This window comes from Pithys albifrons, chromosome 1, assembly GCF_047495875.1.
Source record: "Pithys albifrons albifrons isolate INPA30051 chromosome 1, PitAlb_v1, whole genome shotgun sequence".
NCBI classification, from domain to species: domain Eukaryota; kingdom Metazoa; phylum Chordata; class Aves; order Passeriformes; family Thamnophilidae; genus Pithys; species Pithys albifrons.
In genome coordinates, this window is record NC_092458.1 from 71,153,744 (window position 1) to 71,171,745 (window position 18,002).

Sequence of the window (18,002 nt, forward strand, 5' to 3'; positions counted from 1 at the left end):
GGAGAACAGGTTAGTTTTCTTAGACTGTAGCATTTAAAGCCCACTGTTCATTTGCTACCTCTACAACTGCATTCCTTCCCAGAAAAAACACGTGTCCCACCTATCTATGGAGAAAAATGTTAGGACAATTCATGGGTGGACATTAGTTCCTGTTAAACTTAAAATACAAATTTGACCCTGAGCTGGGTTCAAGGTACACAACAGTACAAAACTCACCTTTGATTAATTCTTTTTCATGAAAAAAGTAATAGTGGGTAAAATAAAATAACATAAATAGTAGGTAATTCATAGTAGGTAAATTAAGCAGCAAAACTAAAAAAAGGAGCTGTTTCCAGTAGCAGCACTCCGTGAGTTACCAAGAGAACTTCTTTTCAGGGGCCTTTGAGAAATGAAACATCAGTGACAGAGGAGCCACCATTACATTCTTTATTGTCAAGTGTCAAGACATAATGTGACATTTTATTTGTACTGTATAAAAACTTGCACTGACAAAGTAATAAAAACACAGTTGTCTGAATCAGTAATCAATGATGCTTTAGGAAATTTTAGAATAGCAGTTACAGAATTCATCCACTGATTGATAAATAAGATGCAACAGCTACTGCTCAGTTTTGATCAGACAGCATTTAAGGCTGTGTCTGTGATGCTTCTTGAACTAAAGCTTCTCTATCAGTATTGCAGAAGCGCCTCCTCCTCCATTGCAGATTCCTGCAAGACCATATTGTCCTTGTTTCAGCGCATGGGCCATGTGCACAACAATTCTTGCTCCAGACATTCTAAGGATAAGTAAAAGTACATAGCTTAGTTTAAAGGAAATTCTTCATGTGACCCACACAGGATAGTTGGCAGAATATAGTACCAACAAGACCAAAAAGACCAAGCCAACCCTTTCATCTACAGTTACATGTGATAAAGATTATTCCTCTCTAGTCACAGTACTTGAACAAAGATTCTTACACATGCACAAACAAAAACTCCATGTTTATCTGAAGTTTCTTCTGGAGAAAGGAATTGCCTCTGTCTCAGCCTGTATATTATGAAGTATCTCTACATGTAGCAAAGCTCTTTCAAAGAAGGTTAACAAATCTACCACAACCAAGTTGATTGTAATGACTTGAATTCAAACCTTTCTTATTTGCTTAAAACTTGATATAATTCAGTGTGCTACTCTGATCTGCCTAATGGGAAAATAAGACATTTAAATTCTGTCATTAGTCTGTCAAAATTAACTCTTAAGACCAAAAAGGTCATATTCCCTAATCAGAAGCAGTACTAACCCTGAGATTAGCTCAGTTGATTAAAACTTGTTTGTAATAATGTCAAGGTCATGGGTTCAATCCCCTGTGTGGGCCATTGACTTGGACTTGATGATCCTTGTGGGTCCCTTCCAACTCAGAATAGTCTGTGATTCCATTCTGTGATACTGCAAAGGAGATGCCAGCACATCCCTGCAGGATTATGCCTAGATTAGAACTTTTTATGAACCATGAAGTGCTTCTCTTGCTCCTGATATACAACATAGTTACTTGACATCTGTGCTGGATTTGCAGTGTGATCAATCCTGGGCAGGTTTAACAGGATATACAAGTGACAACAGCTGGGGAACACAGGAGGTGATCCAACTCCTCCAACCATAAGACAGAACTTCAAACAGGAGACCCACCAACATCCCCAGACGTCCCCATCTGCTGCATCAGGTGCTTGGAGACATCTGGGTTCCCTGCCAAAAATCCTTTGACAAGACCTGGAATTTCACTTTGCTTATGTAAGAAAAATAAAACTCCCTGGACCATAAAAGTCCCTGGAAAATAGCTTGGCTACTTTCATAAGGTTACCTGTAAATTTTGCTGGTTTAACTACTTGATTAATTATTATAGTTTATTCTGTTATGTTAATCGAGATATGGTTTAGTACTTCATAAATCCATATAGCTATGCTAACAAGCTTTTCTAGAGTTAGGCACTAAGAGCTTTTTTCTCTTTCACGGTTAGTTTTCAAGATTCCTTCAAATTTAACCCCTGTCTGAAGTACCTATGTACTTGATAGCAAATTTACTTACCCTTCCTACTTCATTAAACTTGAGAACAAAGGTAAACATGTTAGCAGTTTACCTAAAAAACAATGGCTCTGTACAGAACAAACCCCAGTGCTTATTTTACTTACCCTATCGGATGTCCAAGAGAGACAGCACCTCCATTAATATTTACTTTTTGAGGATCAATGCCCAGCATTTTAATATTGGCCAGCACCACAACACTGAAAGCTTCATTGATTTCCCACATTGCAATATCTTCTTTTTTCAGGCCTGTCTCACTTAGAATCTAGAAATTAGAAAAAATAATTATGACTCTGAAAAAACTAGGAAGCTAAGTAGAGAAATAATCAGGTCTAGTTTGAATTTGGTGACTCAGGCTGCCCATAGTCTGATTCAAATTCACATTTCGGAACCTGTTTGTCAGATGGAAAAATGCAAAACTGAGGGAGTGAAGCACAAACTTGAGTTTGCACAAAAGGAGGACTGGAGAGCAGCCTGTGCCAAGGATACACCAAGACTGCTGCTACAGTAAGTACATTTAAACTGACACAGTATTGCCTCACACCATACACTTCAGTTCCTTTTACAACCAGTCTGTCCTTTTATAACCATATTTATTTTTCCTTTTATCCATATGAGCTGCAAAGGTGCAAACAAGCCTGAAGTTGGTAAAAGCAGTATAAAATAATATTCTCTTTCAAAATAAGTGTGTGAAATTTGTTAACTCTAGAGATCTGCATTCGAGCCCTGATCCTCTGAGAAACATCTGTTCCTTGTACCTATGACATAATTATAATTTCAATCTTAATTACAGAAAGACCCACTGAGGGATGAACCAACAATGCAGTCAGCGCTGGGAAGTTTGTTGGGTTTTTTGTTTTTTTTTCCAAAAAACACTGAGTTTTATTCATACCTTGGGAACAGCATATGCAGGTGCAATTGGGAAGTCAATAGGATCAACAGCAGCATCTGCAAAAGCTGTTAAAAAAATAAATCACAAAAGGTGTTTTGTTTTTACCACACCTGATTTTTTTCATGCAAGCAGCAAACCCTGCCAAGATAGAAAAAGTCTGAATATAATGGTCCTGAAATAGAAATATCTAAAATGTAGTGCCCTAAGTGAGCGACAGCAATACTTTCAGATTTTTAGTATTATTACATATAGAAAATTCTGTTTATGATTAAAAGCCTGCTGGTGTAACCTCTGAAATTTCAAGGACTGTACTGAGAAGATGCAGCCATAATGTCACATAACCAGCCGAAGAGGACTCACAGTCTGAGAGCACTATGGGTGTATTTTCCAGGGCTATACCCAAAGATAAGAAAAACCATACCTGCTATCCGTGCCAAGGGTTTGACTTTCAGTCTCTTGGCTGCCTCTGCTGTCATCAGCACCAAGGCAGCTGCTCCATCATTCAGAGTGCTGGCATTAGCAGCTGTAACTGTTCCTAGAACAGGTAAAATATTGTTTAAACAGATGTGAAAGTGTGATGTGAAACAGCTCACATATATCCTGTTAAAGACTTTTTCCCTTAGGTTGTTGAACATAAGTCTCAACAATATGGTGATACCTGTTGCACTGAGTTGTTTTTCCAAATCAGGTTGATTAAACAAGCACAATCACAGGTATTTGTATCTTTATCCGGGTGCTAGTTCAGATCATGCCTAACAGCAGCTGCATTGCTGGCATTAACACAGAATTCCAGCTCAGGAAAGGCTGTGAATGAGGGGCATCTTCGAGTTAACCAGAAAGCTTTACTGCCTACAGACTCAGAGAAGCAACAGGCAGTGCTGTAAAGGCACTCCAGCTCCCACTGATACAAGAGCTCAAACCTGGAGGAGACTAAGCCAAAAGCTACAATGAAACCATTCTGTTTCAGTCTTTTTTACAGTAAATGTCCAAAAAAGAGATTTAATCCCTTTAAGGTTCTTGGACCATCTTTTAATCCCAGCCAGTCCATGCTGATGTGCAGCATGCTTTTTCATCTCAGCAGACATTTAAAAACCAAGGGACGAACTATTGCACTCAAGCTCTTGTGAACAGTACTCTTCACTGTAACAAAGTACCTCTGCACTTTGCAGAAAATTAAGCAGTTCATTTAACAATATTTACCATTTTCCTTTTGAAAAACAGCCTTCAGCTTTGGAACTTTACTGAAATCAACACGTTTGTATTCTTCATCTTCTTTCACTTCCATATCTGGCTTCCCTGAAATTCAGTTTTGTTTTAGTATTTTTGGAACAGTCCATTCTTAAAACATTCTAACACAGTACTTTGATTACATCCTGGCTTATTTAAACAACTTATTTTGGTAAAAAAGTGTGAATGCCTGTAATATGCAAATCAAGAAAGGTGCTTATGAAAACTGAGGAAAAAAAATCACTCCTTAATCAAATTTATTTACAGCAAATCCATTTATACTTTCTGGTGGCTGAACAAAAGGGACAAAACTTATCTTTAATGTAATTAAAACTCAGATGTCCTTAAGCCACATACTAGCTAAATTCAATAGCTACTCTTCCACTTACACACAAAAGGAAGAAGATATGGTATGTAACACTAAAGAAAAATTAAAATATAAAAACCAGTCACTGAGTGCTGCTCACCAGGTCTGTGCAACAGAAAATTCTTAGCTCATCTAAAATTAATATTCTCAAGATCTACATGTTTAAACATTTTGCACTGAATATAGACAGTGTTACAGCTTTCAAAAAGAAACACAATTCATCTCTTCACACCTTTCCATACTACCTTTTTTTGAAATAGTGACAGGAACTATTTCATTTTTCAACACCCCTGAATCCCAGGCTGTTTTGCTCTTGGTGTAAGAGCCTATGGCATAAGTGTCTTGTTCCTCTCGTGAAATGGTGAATTTCTTCGCAGTATTCTCAGCACAGTTGCCCTTGGAGAAAACGAGGCATGTTAGGTTGGATACTTCTGAGGATGCAAAGCACAAATATAATGAAAAAAACCTCAACCACAGACTTCCAGAACTGAATGTGATTCATATTTGGTGTTCATTTCAGTTATGATCAAACAGTAACTTTTGGTTTTGAAACATCATCTTCAGATTTAGCAAGTATTTTCTGGATCCAGATGACCAAAGCCATGAAGGAACTTCCCTTCCAAGGCTTTTTTAAGTTAAAAAGCTGCCTGTAAAAGCAAGTTTTAAAGTGCTTAGGGCTGATACCTTCAGAGACTGGAGATCATTGTTCAGCCACAGAACTGTATGTTCACTTCATCTTATTACTGTTTTCATTCCATTCTTAGCTTGCCTATTCCAAAGGTTACAAAAACAGGTCAACATACAGGGCTTTATTTGGCCTTTAGGAGTTGATACTCCAAAAACTATAAAATTATCTATACTTTCTGTCTAGTGACTGAACTATGTAAGTAAAATGAAACAATAAAATCATTTTATATATAGTCAATCATAACTGTAATTATACAATCACAATTCACTATTGACACTGTCTAAATACTTGGTGACAAAATTAAATTTGCCCTTAAACAGGCTTTGTTCCACCACTCATTTTTTAGGAAACTCAACACAAACCCCTTTAGTTCTGTATTCCTCCAGTTCCTAAAACAAGCAAGCTCACTTGTATGCAATTAAAGAATTTAGTCTTCACAGCACCAGCAGCTTAGTCAACTGCCAAAACACAGACAAGGGGAAGTTTCTGAAGCCATCCTATGAACCCTCCTCTGTGTTCTCAGACAGACTGTTAAGGCTTTCCAAACAACCTACAGCTGCTATAATGAATACAAAAGGTTCCAAAATATTGGCCCAATCTATTAAAACTTGCTGTATTATAACCAACTCCTAGAGTTTTTCCTCACCTGTGGGAACCAGAAAAGCCACGATTTACATTCCTATAAAAATCCTCACAATTAAAATCCATCTTAGCTGAAATGTGGGAATGAATTTCAACAAAAGCCTAAGCAGAGTGCACTATATTGCAAAAAGAGTAAAACACACACAGAGCAGTGAGGTCTGTATCAAATCTACGTGTCACAGTAGACTATTTTTCATGACATTTTTTCTGTACCTCAGCAAGAACAAAAACTGATCACAATCAATAATGCCCTACAGTTGTGAGTTACCGCAGGTAAAGGTCAGAAACATTTTAAGCTGAAAACAGTCATTCTCTTTTCAGACTGTTCTTCCCTGATGCTTGTTCTTGACAATCTTCGTATCAGTTGTTTTCCAAAACCATTCCAAGTTTGCACTTGCTTGTCCAATTTGTTACCATGCTGATGAGTAAGCACATCAGCTGACTCAAACCTTCCCACAGAAGATATGAGATATGTACATTGGGGGAGGGAAAAAACATGAGCCTGCTGAACTGTGCAGAGCAGGTACCCTCAAAGACATCAAGTAACTCGACTGCTCCCTCCCACAGATGGAGCAACAGCAATCCATCAGTAGCAAAATTATTTCTTCTTTTACTCCTGCTTTAGGCTATTCAGACTTTAGAGACAGCAAATATTAACACAGAATTTGCTGTTCTGTTTTGATCCTCTGTCTAGCCCCTTCATTACAGTTAATATGGGAAACCTGGAAATGCAAGACTTTTTCCTCCCCATTTCTAGGCTTGCTAGACAAAGCAGTTTCATAATAATTTATAAGCAAGCTCTTCAGAGCTACATCAGGTCTATGGCTGTTATGTTAGCACTGTCCAGGAATACTTACCATATGGATATGGTTATAAGCATCTGTCAGTCCATCTTTTACTATCAGATCTTCCAGCTTTACCCCTCCATAAGGTGTTGATCCTCTGCTCATCGTATAGGGAACATTAGACATGCTCTCCATTCCACCAGCAATCATTACATCCTGCCCAAAGGAAACAAGTTGAAATCAATAATGATGCACTGTGTTCTCTTTGACTTCTTCTAGGAACAAATATTAGCAAAAGCTTAAGCACAGGTATTTTATTTTCCTGAGGAGTCTCAGAGAAAGACGATAAAAAACCTTAGCACATTTAAAAAGCAAACAGCAGGAACAACTGGACTTCCATCTTTTATGCAGCTTTAGAAACCTGAAAGGCCCATCTTGATTTCTTGCATTTTTAAGTCACAAGCTGCTGAGATCAAAATATAAATTTTACTTTTAATAGGTTTTTCTCCTTCAGTTTCTCATTTTTCTTCTTCACTCCCAGCTCCATATCCCTTTGGAACAAGCAACAGTTAGAGTATTGGTATATAAAGACACAGATTTACAGGTACCTGCAATTTTACATGATACTGTTTCATTTTACTATGTAAGGACAAATGACTTTTAATATGATTTTATCATCTGAAAAGACCACAGAAAAAAGCACATTCGTAATTAATGATTGCTTAATTTTAATCATTATGTACACTGCTAAGTTAGTGTACTTTTCAAGCTGAAACAAAGCAAACAGAAAACCTGCAACAGCAAAGCTACAAGGGCCCTAAGTATACCCACTGTTCATCAGGCTACACCCCCAAAACCCCCAGGATTTCAGGATGTCAGGAACAGACACGGTTGTGTTTAATGACATATCTGAAATACAGATAAATGTAAGAAAATATACACACAGCAGCGTAAGTCCTTGAGAGTTCAATGGTGCTGTTAATATAAATTCAAAAACACTTTACACAGAACAGCAGTAAGAAGCATGAAAGCTTTTTTGGTTTCTTTAAATGAAGAGTCAGAGAAATAATGGTCTGCCTCAGAACAGATAATAAACTAGATCCAGGAAGAGTGACATGATGTAATAAAGCAAAGAAAGAAGGCTGGAGACAAAACTGAAGTGGCAGGTAAATCAGAAAGGCAGTTCAGATGTGGAAACAGCAACAGCTCAGAGGAACAAAAGCCTCTGGCATTACAATTCCATAAAGTGAAAGACCTGGAGAGAGAGCGCCAACAGCTGTTTATATGATGGTGTGCACTGACTCAAGCCACTGGGAACCATCACTGACTGTCACCCCACCGATGCCTCGCAGTCAGTCCACAGCCAGAAAAATAAACAAATACCAACCCCCACATAATTTATAGCTCTAGGAGACGAGTAACTGGCTGAGTCTCTGCTTTTGCTAAAACTGGCAGCACAGCATGTATGATTAACTCAGCAGAAAACTCCAGTTCTATTCAGAGCCCATGGTCTGCATCTGTCAAACCAACCAAAGGCACAACCACTCTCATGAAGTCATTGGATATAAATTTCTAAATCCAAACGCAGCTGTTTACAAAGACATGCTGGACATGGTTCAAAGTCTGGTGACAAGACTTCCAGCGACTTCAGTAGGCGCTGGACAAAGTGCTGTTCTCTGCAGGGCAAGGCCAAAGCAATTCAGCAGTTGCCTAACTCCAGCTACCCTGTTATTTCCACAGAAGAGACACCAAACCTTAAATAGTTTGCTTTTGTTCTAAACACATGCACACACAAGAAAGTATTTCTCGCTTATGAGCCACTTACTTTGTAAGCCAAAAATATATATTGAACAGACAATATTTTCACCTCAGAGAAGGAAAGATGCTGCCAAAGTTCTTTGAGTATGGAATTAAAAACAAAATTGAAATGTCTTTCTTCACATTCACACTTTTCCCACGTTCTTTGCTGCACAGCATTTAATGGCTTACTGAAGATTATGTGTTCTCCCATCCTCTGATCAACTGACAGTATATTTTTCCCCATTGTATAGAAGATCTTAGAACACAGTCAACAGAGATGAGCAACTCCCCTCCATCAAGCTCTTCAATGAAAAACCTTACTCAGCAACAATAGATTTAACTTCTTCTAAAACGATAAAAAAAAACCCCTGAGACATCTTTAGTGTACTTGGAAACAACACTACTTGAATATATATATTTAATTCATTTAAGTGTCATAAAAGTATCTGAAAGTCAAGTCACCAAAAAACAAGTCTATAAAATTTTCTTCAGTTTTTCAAAACTGAAAGCTTGAAAATTCCCTTAATTACATTCTGGGGTCTAGAGTGGTAGGAGGGGTGAGGGTAGAGCAGTAGAGAGATGTAAATACTCCCCAAAAGAATCCAGTTGTTTGCTTGGCTTTAAAAACATATCTGACAATTTTCCAACTATAACATTTACTTTTTTCTGTTTTAAACCAAAACACACTTAAATGACTATAAAATGAAGGTTGCATAAACCAAGCAAAACCTCTCTACTTAGTTTTAATTATCCCAAGACAGAACACAATCTCAAATCAAAGAGCACAATCATTGGTAGGACAGGATCTACAACATTAATGGTGTGTTTTTTTCTAAAGAACAGCACTAAAATTCACATACCTGACTCCCACACATGAGGCTTTGTGCTGCCATCATGATCGATTTCATTCCTGAAGCACAGACTTTATTGACAGTTGTAGTAGGAGTGGAGATTGGTAGACCTGAGTCAAAGAAGTTGTTTGTACAACTGTATTATTTAAAGGGTAGACCAATATTTCATTGGTATTCAGCAACATTTCATATGGGACCAATGTTTATCTAAGCCCAGGATGTCCAGCTTGCACTACTAAGCCTGCCAGGGCAATTGAGCTACCCCTCACCTGTAGTTACCATCCTTCTTGGAGACTCTTGTTGTTCGTCCCCTTCCAACAACAGATGAGGGAGCAAACAAGCAAAGAATCAGAAAAACAGAAGGCCAAGGAAGTGACTCCAGAGCTATTCCTCCTCCCAAAACCCCAACCCTGTCTCTAAGCAGCATCCAAGGCTGAAAAAGCATAAACAAGCTTCAGAATTTAGCAACTGGAAGCAACAGGCCCCAGAAGTACAGGGACTGTGAACACACACAATACTGAGTAGGACCACAAGAGCCAGAGGTCAGTGTTAGTGTCATTCACACTGTTATTACTGAGTGATTATTGTTCCTAAGTGCCCACCACAACAGCTTTGGGCTCTCCTGTGTTCAGTTTGACTCAAGACCTCGGCATCCCTGCTTCTATGAATCCAGGCTTGCTCTCTATGGCTCTGGTACCAGCACATCACCTCCATACCAGCATCAGATGGGGAAAATAGCCAAGGGAAATTCTTTATGGTGAGGGTGGTGAGAAGTTGTGGATGCTCCTTGCACACATCCCTGCAAGTGCCCAGGGCCAGGCTGTATGGGGAATTGGAGCAACCTGGTCTAGTGGAAGGTGTCCCACAGCAGGGGGGTTGGAACTAGATCATCTTTGAGGTCCCTTCTAACGCAAACCACTCGATAATTCTATGAAAGAAAAGAGCTGTATTCATGACTTTGTCTCACTAAAAAAGCAGTTCCTTCTCCCTCATAAACATACAGAAACAGAGCAAAGAAAGCATACAGTTCTTCCCTGACCCACACACTTTCCTACAGACATGCTAAAGTATGGCATTCCATCCCCACAGCAAAGGGGAGAAGAAAATAATTCCTGCATTCTAATATTATTCATTCTGCAGTTACCATCAAAGTGAACCCTACAAGTTACAGCTCCAGACTCTATAGAAAGATGAGTGTAGTGACATATTCTTATCTGCATTTCAATGAAACTCAGTGACCCCTTATCCAGTTAGAATTAAGAGTAACAATATACTGAAGAAAAAAGTCCGTTTTGTAAAAGATTCAAAGAGCAGTACCCATCATTAACATAAAGTACTGTGTGGTCCCCAAAATTGTCTTCTCCAGGTTTTGCAAACACTGTAGGCAGCAACATTCCACTTACATGAGTACACCTACCATGAGGAAAAAAGCACACACAGACTGTCTAGACAAAAGGCTGGGCACAACTGTTTTAACTCATAGCTCAATAGACTTCATCTCTTCTATAGAGACAGGAGACCTTTAATCCCAGTATCAAAAGAATGAATACCTGCACCCAAAACTGCTTGTCTTGCTGGAGCTTGTCCCTGTCCAGCCTGCAAGACATTGCCCATATACGCCTCTTTCACTTCTTCTGCAGGGATACCTACAAAACAAAATTGGTTTGATTCAGAATCCTCTCCACAGACAATGTAACTCCCTTTTACAAAGGTTCCAACCCAAGTTTTCTGTCACAGACCAATCAATCTTGCCAAGTTCGATCCATGTACTAACAGCACACAGGCCCCTTCTGGGTGCCTCCCAGATTTCCAGCCTTATATTCGTGGAACATGGTGAGCTGGTGACGCCCACAGAATAGAATTCCCTTGTTACCCTCCAGAAAAAGCAGGGTAAAAACTAAACTAAAAACTAACTAAAGCAAACATTTCTAAGTCTTACGAGTCACCTGAGAAGCTCGATTTTCATGGACGGTTAAATGCAGAAAACTTCCTCTGTGCTACAACTGTGTCTAAAAGAAGTTTTGTTTGTTTACCCAGGGTGAGCCAAGGCCACAGCAAGCTGCCACCAGCAAGAAGAGCCCTGCTTTCCTACTGCATCTTTTGCAACAGCCCTGGTGTGCAAGTTCTTGCAATCTGCTGCTTTAAGAAGCCAAATTTGTAGAAAATTAACCCTCCTCTCCCCTAAAAACATTTTTCTTAGTTTCAATCCATCAATAGGTCTCAGTTGGTTAGAGCCTGGTGCTAATAATGTCAAGGTTGTGGGTTCAATCCCTATATGGGCAATTCACTTAGGAGTTGGACTTGATGATCCTTGTGGGTCCCTTTCAACTCACAATATTCCATGATTTTGTGACAACACTGTCTTTCAAGCATACCTGCCCACATGAAAAAATGAGCAGGGAAAAGAAAAGCTACTGATTTCAGCCTTTGCATCATCTTACATGCCTCATAAAACCCCACTCCAGAAAAACAATTAGCAAATTCAATCAGATTTGGATTAGCACAGATATCCCTATGTAATCTGAGTTGCCTAAAAGGTTGGGTGAGAACATAGCAAGGGATATAAGGGGGAGTGACATGGCCCTGAAGTCTAGGATGTCTTTTGAGGAGAGGTAAGGGTGGAACGGGATTTTGTCGCAGTTTGACAAGATGCCTGAAGGGTTGTTTGAATCGGTTTTGTGCAGGGAAGTTAAGTGGATGAATGTGAGGCCTGTGATGATGAAAGGGAGAAGAAAGTAGAGGGCAAAAAATCAGGTTAGGGTAGGGTTATTAGGCCCATCCTATGAGTGTTTGTCCAATGTAGGGGATGGCTGAGAGTAAGTTAGTGATGACAGTTGTAATACTCTGCTCCTGGAGGCAGCACCATTATAATTCACATTGAAACAAATCCCAACAGTCAACTTTATTTAAACAGCATTTGTGGATAGACTTCAGAATGCCCAGGGCATTCTGTTTACCAAGCAAGTGAAAAGACAGATACTGTTCACATCCACTTGAGGTTTTCTTTGCCACAGTAAAAAACATATACACATACCTGCTCTGTCAATTGCTCCTTTAATTGCAATGGAACCAAGTTTAGTGGCTGGCAATGATGAAAGAGATCCTTGGAAAGATCCAATCGGTGTCCTTACAGCACTTGCTATTACCACTTCCTAAGTGGAAGAGTCATGGAGTAAAAGTCAGTCTTTCAGAATTGTGCACATATACCAGTATTTTTTATTCTTTCATTGATGTCACAGCTTCTCATTTATTCTGCAGGTGTTTCAGAGCACTAAAATAACCTTTACTAACACATTCAGCATGGGGGATAAACATAAGGAGATCAGTGTGCAGCTGCAGGACTACAATCTTGGGATCACAGAGCCGTGGTGGGATGGCTCACATGGCTGAAGTGCTGCCATGCAGGGATAAGGGCTCCTTAGGAAGGACAGATCAAGAAGACAAGGTGGAAGTGGGGGCTTGGCCTTTATGTGACTGAACAGCTGGAGTGCATTGAGCTCAGCCTTGGGATGGATGATGTTTGCTAGAATCAAAAAGGTCCTGGAGGAAAGGGGGGATCAAAGATAGCTAGTTAGGGTTAGAGGATTACCCCCTCCAAGCTCCACAGCAGGCCATTCCAACAAGCAGTACATCAGGTAAAAATGCCAAGATGGATATCATATGAGAAGTGGAAATAAGACAGAGAATCTGGCAAACAGTGTCTGAGCATGCAGAGATAAGGTTATGAAAGCCAAAACCCAAGTAGAATTGAATCTGGCAAGGGATGTCAAAGGCAACAAGAAGGGCTTCCATAAGCACTCAAGAAGCAAAAGGAAAACATGGGCCTGCTGCTGAATAGGGCAGGGGACATGGTGACAAAGGACATGGAAAAGGCTGAGGTACTGAACACCACCTTCACCTCAGTCTTCAATATTAAGATCAGCCTTCAGGAATCCAAGGCCCCAGAGACTTAAGGGAAGGGTGGAGCAAGGAAGATGTACCCTTGGTGGAAGAGGAACAAGGCAGGGAATATTTAAGAAAACTGGACATACATAAATCCACAGGACTTACTCAGATGCCCCCTTGAGTGCTGTGGCAGTTGGCAGTTGTCTTTTTAAGGCCACTGTCAATAATTTTGGAATGGTCACAGCAATTGTGAGACATGCCCAAGGACTAGAGAAAAGCCAAGCATTGCTCCTATCCTCAAGAAGGGTAAGAAGGAGAACCCAGGGAACTACAGGTCAGTCAGCCTAACCTTGATCCCCAGGAAGCTGATGAAACAATCCTGGAAGCCATTTACAGGAACATGAACAACAAGAAAATCATTGGGAGTCAGCAGCATGGATTCACCGAAGGGAAGCCATCCTCAGACAAACTGCTAACCTTCTACAGTGAAATGACTGGTTTGGTGGATGAGGGGAGAGCAGCAGACATTGTCTACCAAGGCTGCAGTGAGGCTTTCACTACTGTCCGCCATAAGATCCTCATGCAGAAGTTAACGAAGTATGGGCTGGATATGCAGAAGAGGTGGATAGAAAATGGCTGAATGGCCAGGCTGGGGGTGACCATAGTGGTACAGAGTCTGGCTGGAGTTCAGGAACCAGTGACCTACCCCAGGGATCAATACTGGGTCCTGTCCCATTTAACATCTTCAGCAGTGAACAGGATGATGGTGCAGTGTGCCCTCAGCAGGTTTACTGCTGACACCCAGATTGGGAGGAGTGGATGATACACCAGAGGGTCATGCTGCCATCCTGAGGGACCTTGATGGGCTGGAGAAACGGGCTGTCAGGAACCTCATGATGTTCATCAAAGAGAAATGCAAAGTCTTGCAGCTGGGGAGGCAAACCCAGGCACCAACATATGCTGGGGACCAGCCAGCTGGGAAGCAGTTTGGAAGAAAAGGACCTGGAGATGCTTGGAGACACCAGGTTGAGTATGAGCCAAAAATGGGCCCTTTCAGCAAGAAAACCTGATGTTATCCTGGACTGCATTAGGCAGAGCACTGTCAGCAGGTCACAGGAGGGGATCCTTCCCCTCTACTCAGCCCTGGAGAGGCCACACCTGGAGCGCTGTGTCCAGTGCTGGTCTCTCAGGACAAGGGAGACATGGACATGCTAGAGAGTGTCCAACAAAGGGCCACAAAGATGATGAAGGAACTGGAGCATCTGACATAGAAGGAAAGATGGAATGCTGGGACTGCTCAGCCTGGCAAAGAGAAGGCTCAGGGGCACCTCATTCATGTAGATTAACATCGGAAGGAAGGTGCAGAAAGGACAGAGCCAAGCTGCTTTCAGTGGTGCTCAGTGACAGGAGCAGGGGCAATGGGCACAAACTGACAACAAAGGAGGTTCCCACTGAACATAAGAAAGCACTTCTTCACTCTGAGTGTGACTGAACACTGGCACAGGTTACCCAGAGTAAATGTGGAGTCTCCATCCCTGGATGTATTCAGAAGCCCAGGTCCCAGCATAAGGCGTAAGCAGTAGTTGAAGACATGGTATGACATTCAACTCCATACTACTCCTTCCTCAAAACACAATTACAATTATTTTGCCCATGAGCTTTAGTGTTAGCCCCCACATGTCTACTTGATAACTCTGTGTGAGTTGCATGAGAATCTGGCACCAAAAGGAGGCACATTTCAGACCTGTGGCTGCTCCAGACAGCTGAGAAGCAGCAATGACTGCCTCCAACTGTGCTGGTTTCAGTAGAAGTTAAGCACAAAGCTTTGCAGGGTCTCACCATGAGCTATTTTATTTTTATTTAGACACACAAGCAGAGAAAGAAAACACTAAAAAAACCAAACAACAACAAAGACCAATTACACTTGTTTAAAACAATGATGGGCTGTCTGTTACTGTAACCCCTTCATCATAATTGACTTCAGTAATAGTATCATGTTTGTCCTCATCTTTTAGATTGTAACAGCAAGTTATAGAATAACATACAAATAACTTCAAAGGGATTTACTTGACATCAGCTGTCTTTTCCAATTATGGGTAGGTAGGGAGATTGTGCTTAAGTTAGCTGGCCCACTTCTAATTTTGTCCCCCTTTATCAAATAATTAGCAAATATAAATCAAAATGAAAATCTAATTTTTATTCCAGATTTTGCAGTAAAGTGTGACTTGGGCACAAGTGACATTGCCTTCAATGCAGATTTTCTTTGTGATATCTTTTTAAAAAACTTCAGTGATTAAGAAACAAATTTAAACCAGCAATTTACTACTGTCAGACAGTGCTTTTTACTTACATTTAAAGTACGCTGGGATGCATAGCCACGGCTTGTGTACTTCAACGCCTGGAAATAAGAAAGTCCTTAGAATTTCATATCAAGAAAGCCAATGCCGCGATGTTTCAGTAATGTACCATTTACAGAGAAGTCATTATTTCAAAAAATAATATCTAAGAGATACTGAAAAAAATATGAAAAAACCCATAACATGCCTTTTACAAGAAGTGTGGTTTAGTACAGTCTCACCGTAACATCTGTAATAAAATGTTTTCTAAAAAATAAACAAATACTCCTTCAAAAACCAATTCCTTTTGTCCAAGTCTGATATGTACACCTGTTGCAAATGTCTAAACCAGAGTGAGTAAACTCAAAAGAGTTTACTAGTCCTTCTGTCTGCTTGCCTGAGCTTTCTTTAATTCATGCCTATCATTGACTTTAGTGCTTTTTCAATAGTGGCAGTTTCTGTCTACAGCTTCATTTAATTGGTGTTTCATTGACAAAAATGAGGATAATGAATTCAGAATGTCACACCAGAATATGATAATAAAACAAAACCAAGCAGGCTAATTCACCAGCTACTATGTTTATCTAATTAAATAGTGTGAAGACACAAATTTACATATGTAGATACTGTTTTATACATTAACAGAATGTTATTTCCACTAGTGGTTTCAGGCTATTTCTTTGCTATTTCCTTAGATAACATTTCAGCACACTGGAAATTTCTGGTCATTACTGAACTACAGCCAAATAAATCCTAAATAAAACCAACTGCTTAAGGACACCATAAGAACACCATTGTAAATTAAAGAATGCCCTTTTGGTATTGTGTCTGCAGTACGAAAATTTAATCTGTTACTGTTTTTTGTCTTTGTTTGACAGCCTTCAACTTTTTTTAACCTTTTTTAAATTAGTTGTTTGACTTTTGTTTTGTTTGGGGTTTTTTCTTCGTTCTTTGTTTTCCCCAGCTCAGGTTGTAAAAGCCAGCATAAAGTTTTAAATTAAATTTGCACCTGAAAAAGAATTCCATCCCTTAAGGGCTTGAACAGCAGTGCTTTCAAGGGTTAGTGTCAAACCACCAAAACCAAACCAAAAGGTTGGATATCAGAAGTTCTTTACAGAGAGACTGGTCAGGCATTGGAATGGCCTGCCCAGGGAGGTGGTGGATTCTCCGACCCTGGAGGTTTTTAAGGAGAGACTGGATGTCGCACTGAGTGCCATGATCTAGTAATCAAAGTGGGGTTGGATTAAGGGTTGGACTTGATGGTCTTGGAGGTCTCTTCCAACCCAACTATGATTCAAAACCCGAGCCTAGCAAAACAACACACTGTCACTACATAACACTTGAAATTTACTTTTGCAGTAAACTGGGCAAACAAGACAATTGTCTACCAAGTGCAACTGGCACCTGCCAGAAGTGTTCATGCTCTGTGCCGAAGATAGGTTAAAAAAATAAGCAAAAAAAAAGCAAACCCTCACTTTATAGCTGGTAAATCGCACCTGGGCACACGGCAATAGATGCACGGCGGATGCTTTGCCTGCCCTTCCCAGTGCTGCTCCCTCCCCCAGTGCCAATCCCAGCACCTGCAGCGCCGCCAGCAGTGCCAGGCACGGAGGGGTTTGGGGCAGGAGCACCCGGCATCCTGCTTCCCAGATTAGCAACAACACCTACAGATGCAGCTCTGCGTCTTTACACTGCTTAAATAGATGAATCCTCCCCGATTCCTGCCCCTGTCCCGGCTGGCCCTACAGTGGAAAAACCCCGCTCAGGATCGCGGATAAAGGTCCCTCCGGGCTCAGCGCGGGCCGGCCAGGGCTGCGGGGCGGGGACAGCCGCCCTTCACACCCCCGCCGCTTCACCTTCACCCTTCTGCCTTCGGCCCTGGCCCACCACCCGGCCCAGGACCCGCTCGCTCGCTCGCTCGCTCCCTCCCTCCCAGGCCGGGGGCTCCCTCCCGCCGCGCCGCAGGGCTGTGACGGCAGGAGGCGCAGCCCGCCCCGCCGCAGAGGCGGTGTGACCTTGGCCGAGCCTTTCCGGGCCCGCCGGCGGGGCCGGGGCCGCGCAGGCAAGCAGGGAGAGGGGAAGGGCCGGGCGCGGTGCCACCTCACCCGCAGCAGCGCCGCGGCCGCACGCCGCCCGCCCAGCACCACCGCCGCCATGTTCCCGCCGGCGCCCCCGTCACCTTCACCGCCGCCCCTGCCACCGCCTATAGCCGGCGACGCCCCGCCCCCGCCCCGCCTCCGCCGCGCTTCCATTGGTCCCGCAGCTGGGGCGGTGCCAGGCCCGGCCCTGCCATTGGCTGAGCGGGAAGGCGCGTGGCAATGTCGGGGTTGCGGGGAGGGTGTGGCCTTCCTGGGAGTCCCTGGGACTGGGCATCGGGGGAATTTCTCAGAAACCGCAGTTAAGCATTGGAATGGGCTGCCCAGGGAGACGGTGGAGGCACCGGCGCTGGAGGTGTTCAGGGAAAGCCTGGACG

General features: G+C 41.8%; 1 protein-coding gene across 1 annotated transcript; it reads right to left on the reverse strand.

The window, feature by feature from the left end:
- Window positions 1–412: 412 nt before the first annotated feature.
- On the reverse strand, window positions 413–17,737 carry ACAT1 (acetyl-CoA acetyltransferase 1). Its single transcript, XM_071554763.1, has 12 exons — window positions 17,635–17,737; window positions 15,544–15,591; window positions 12,343–12,460; window positions 10,859–10,954; window positions 9,318–9,418; window positions 6,730–6,873; window positions 4,788–4,938; window positions 4,149–4,244; window positions 3,370–3,483; window positions 2,949–3,013; window positions 2,164–2,321; window positions 413–776 (listed from the first exon to the last, which is right to left on the reverse strand). The coding sequence occupies exons 1-12, from the start codon at window positions 17,683–17,685 to the stop codon at window positions 656–658; spliced, it is 1,263 nt and encodes a 420-aa protein (XP_071410864.1). The 5' UTR covers window positions 17,686–17,737; the 3' UTR covers window positions 413–655.
- Between the last annotated feature and the right edge of the window lie 265 nt (window positions 17,738–18,002).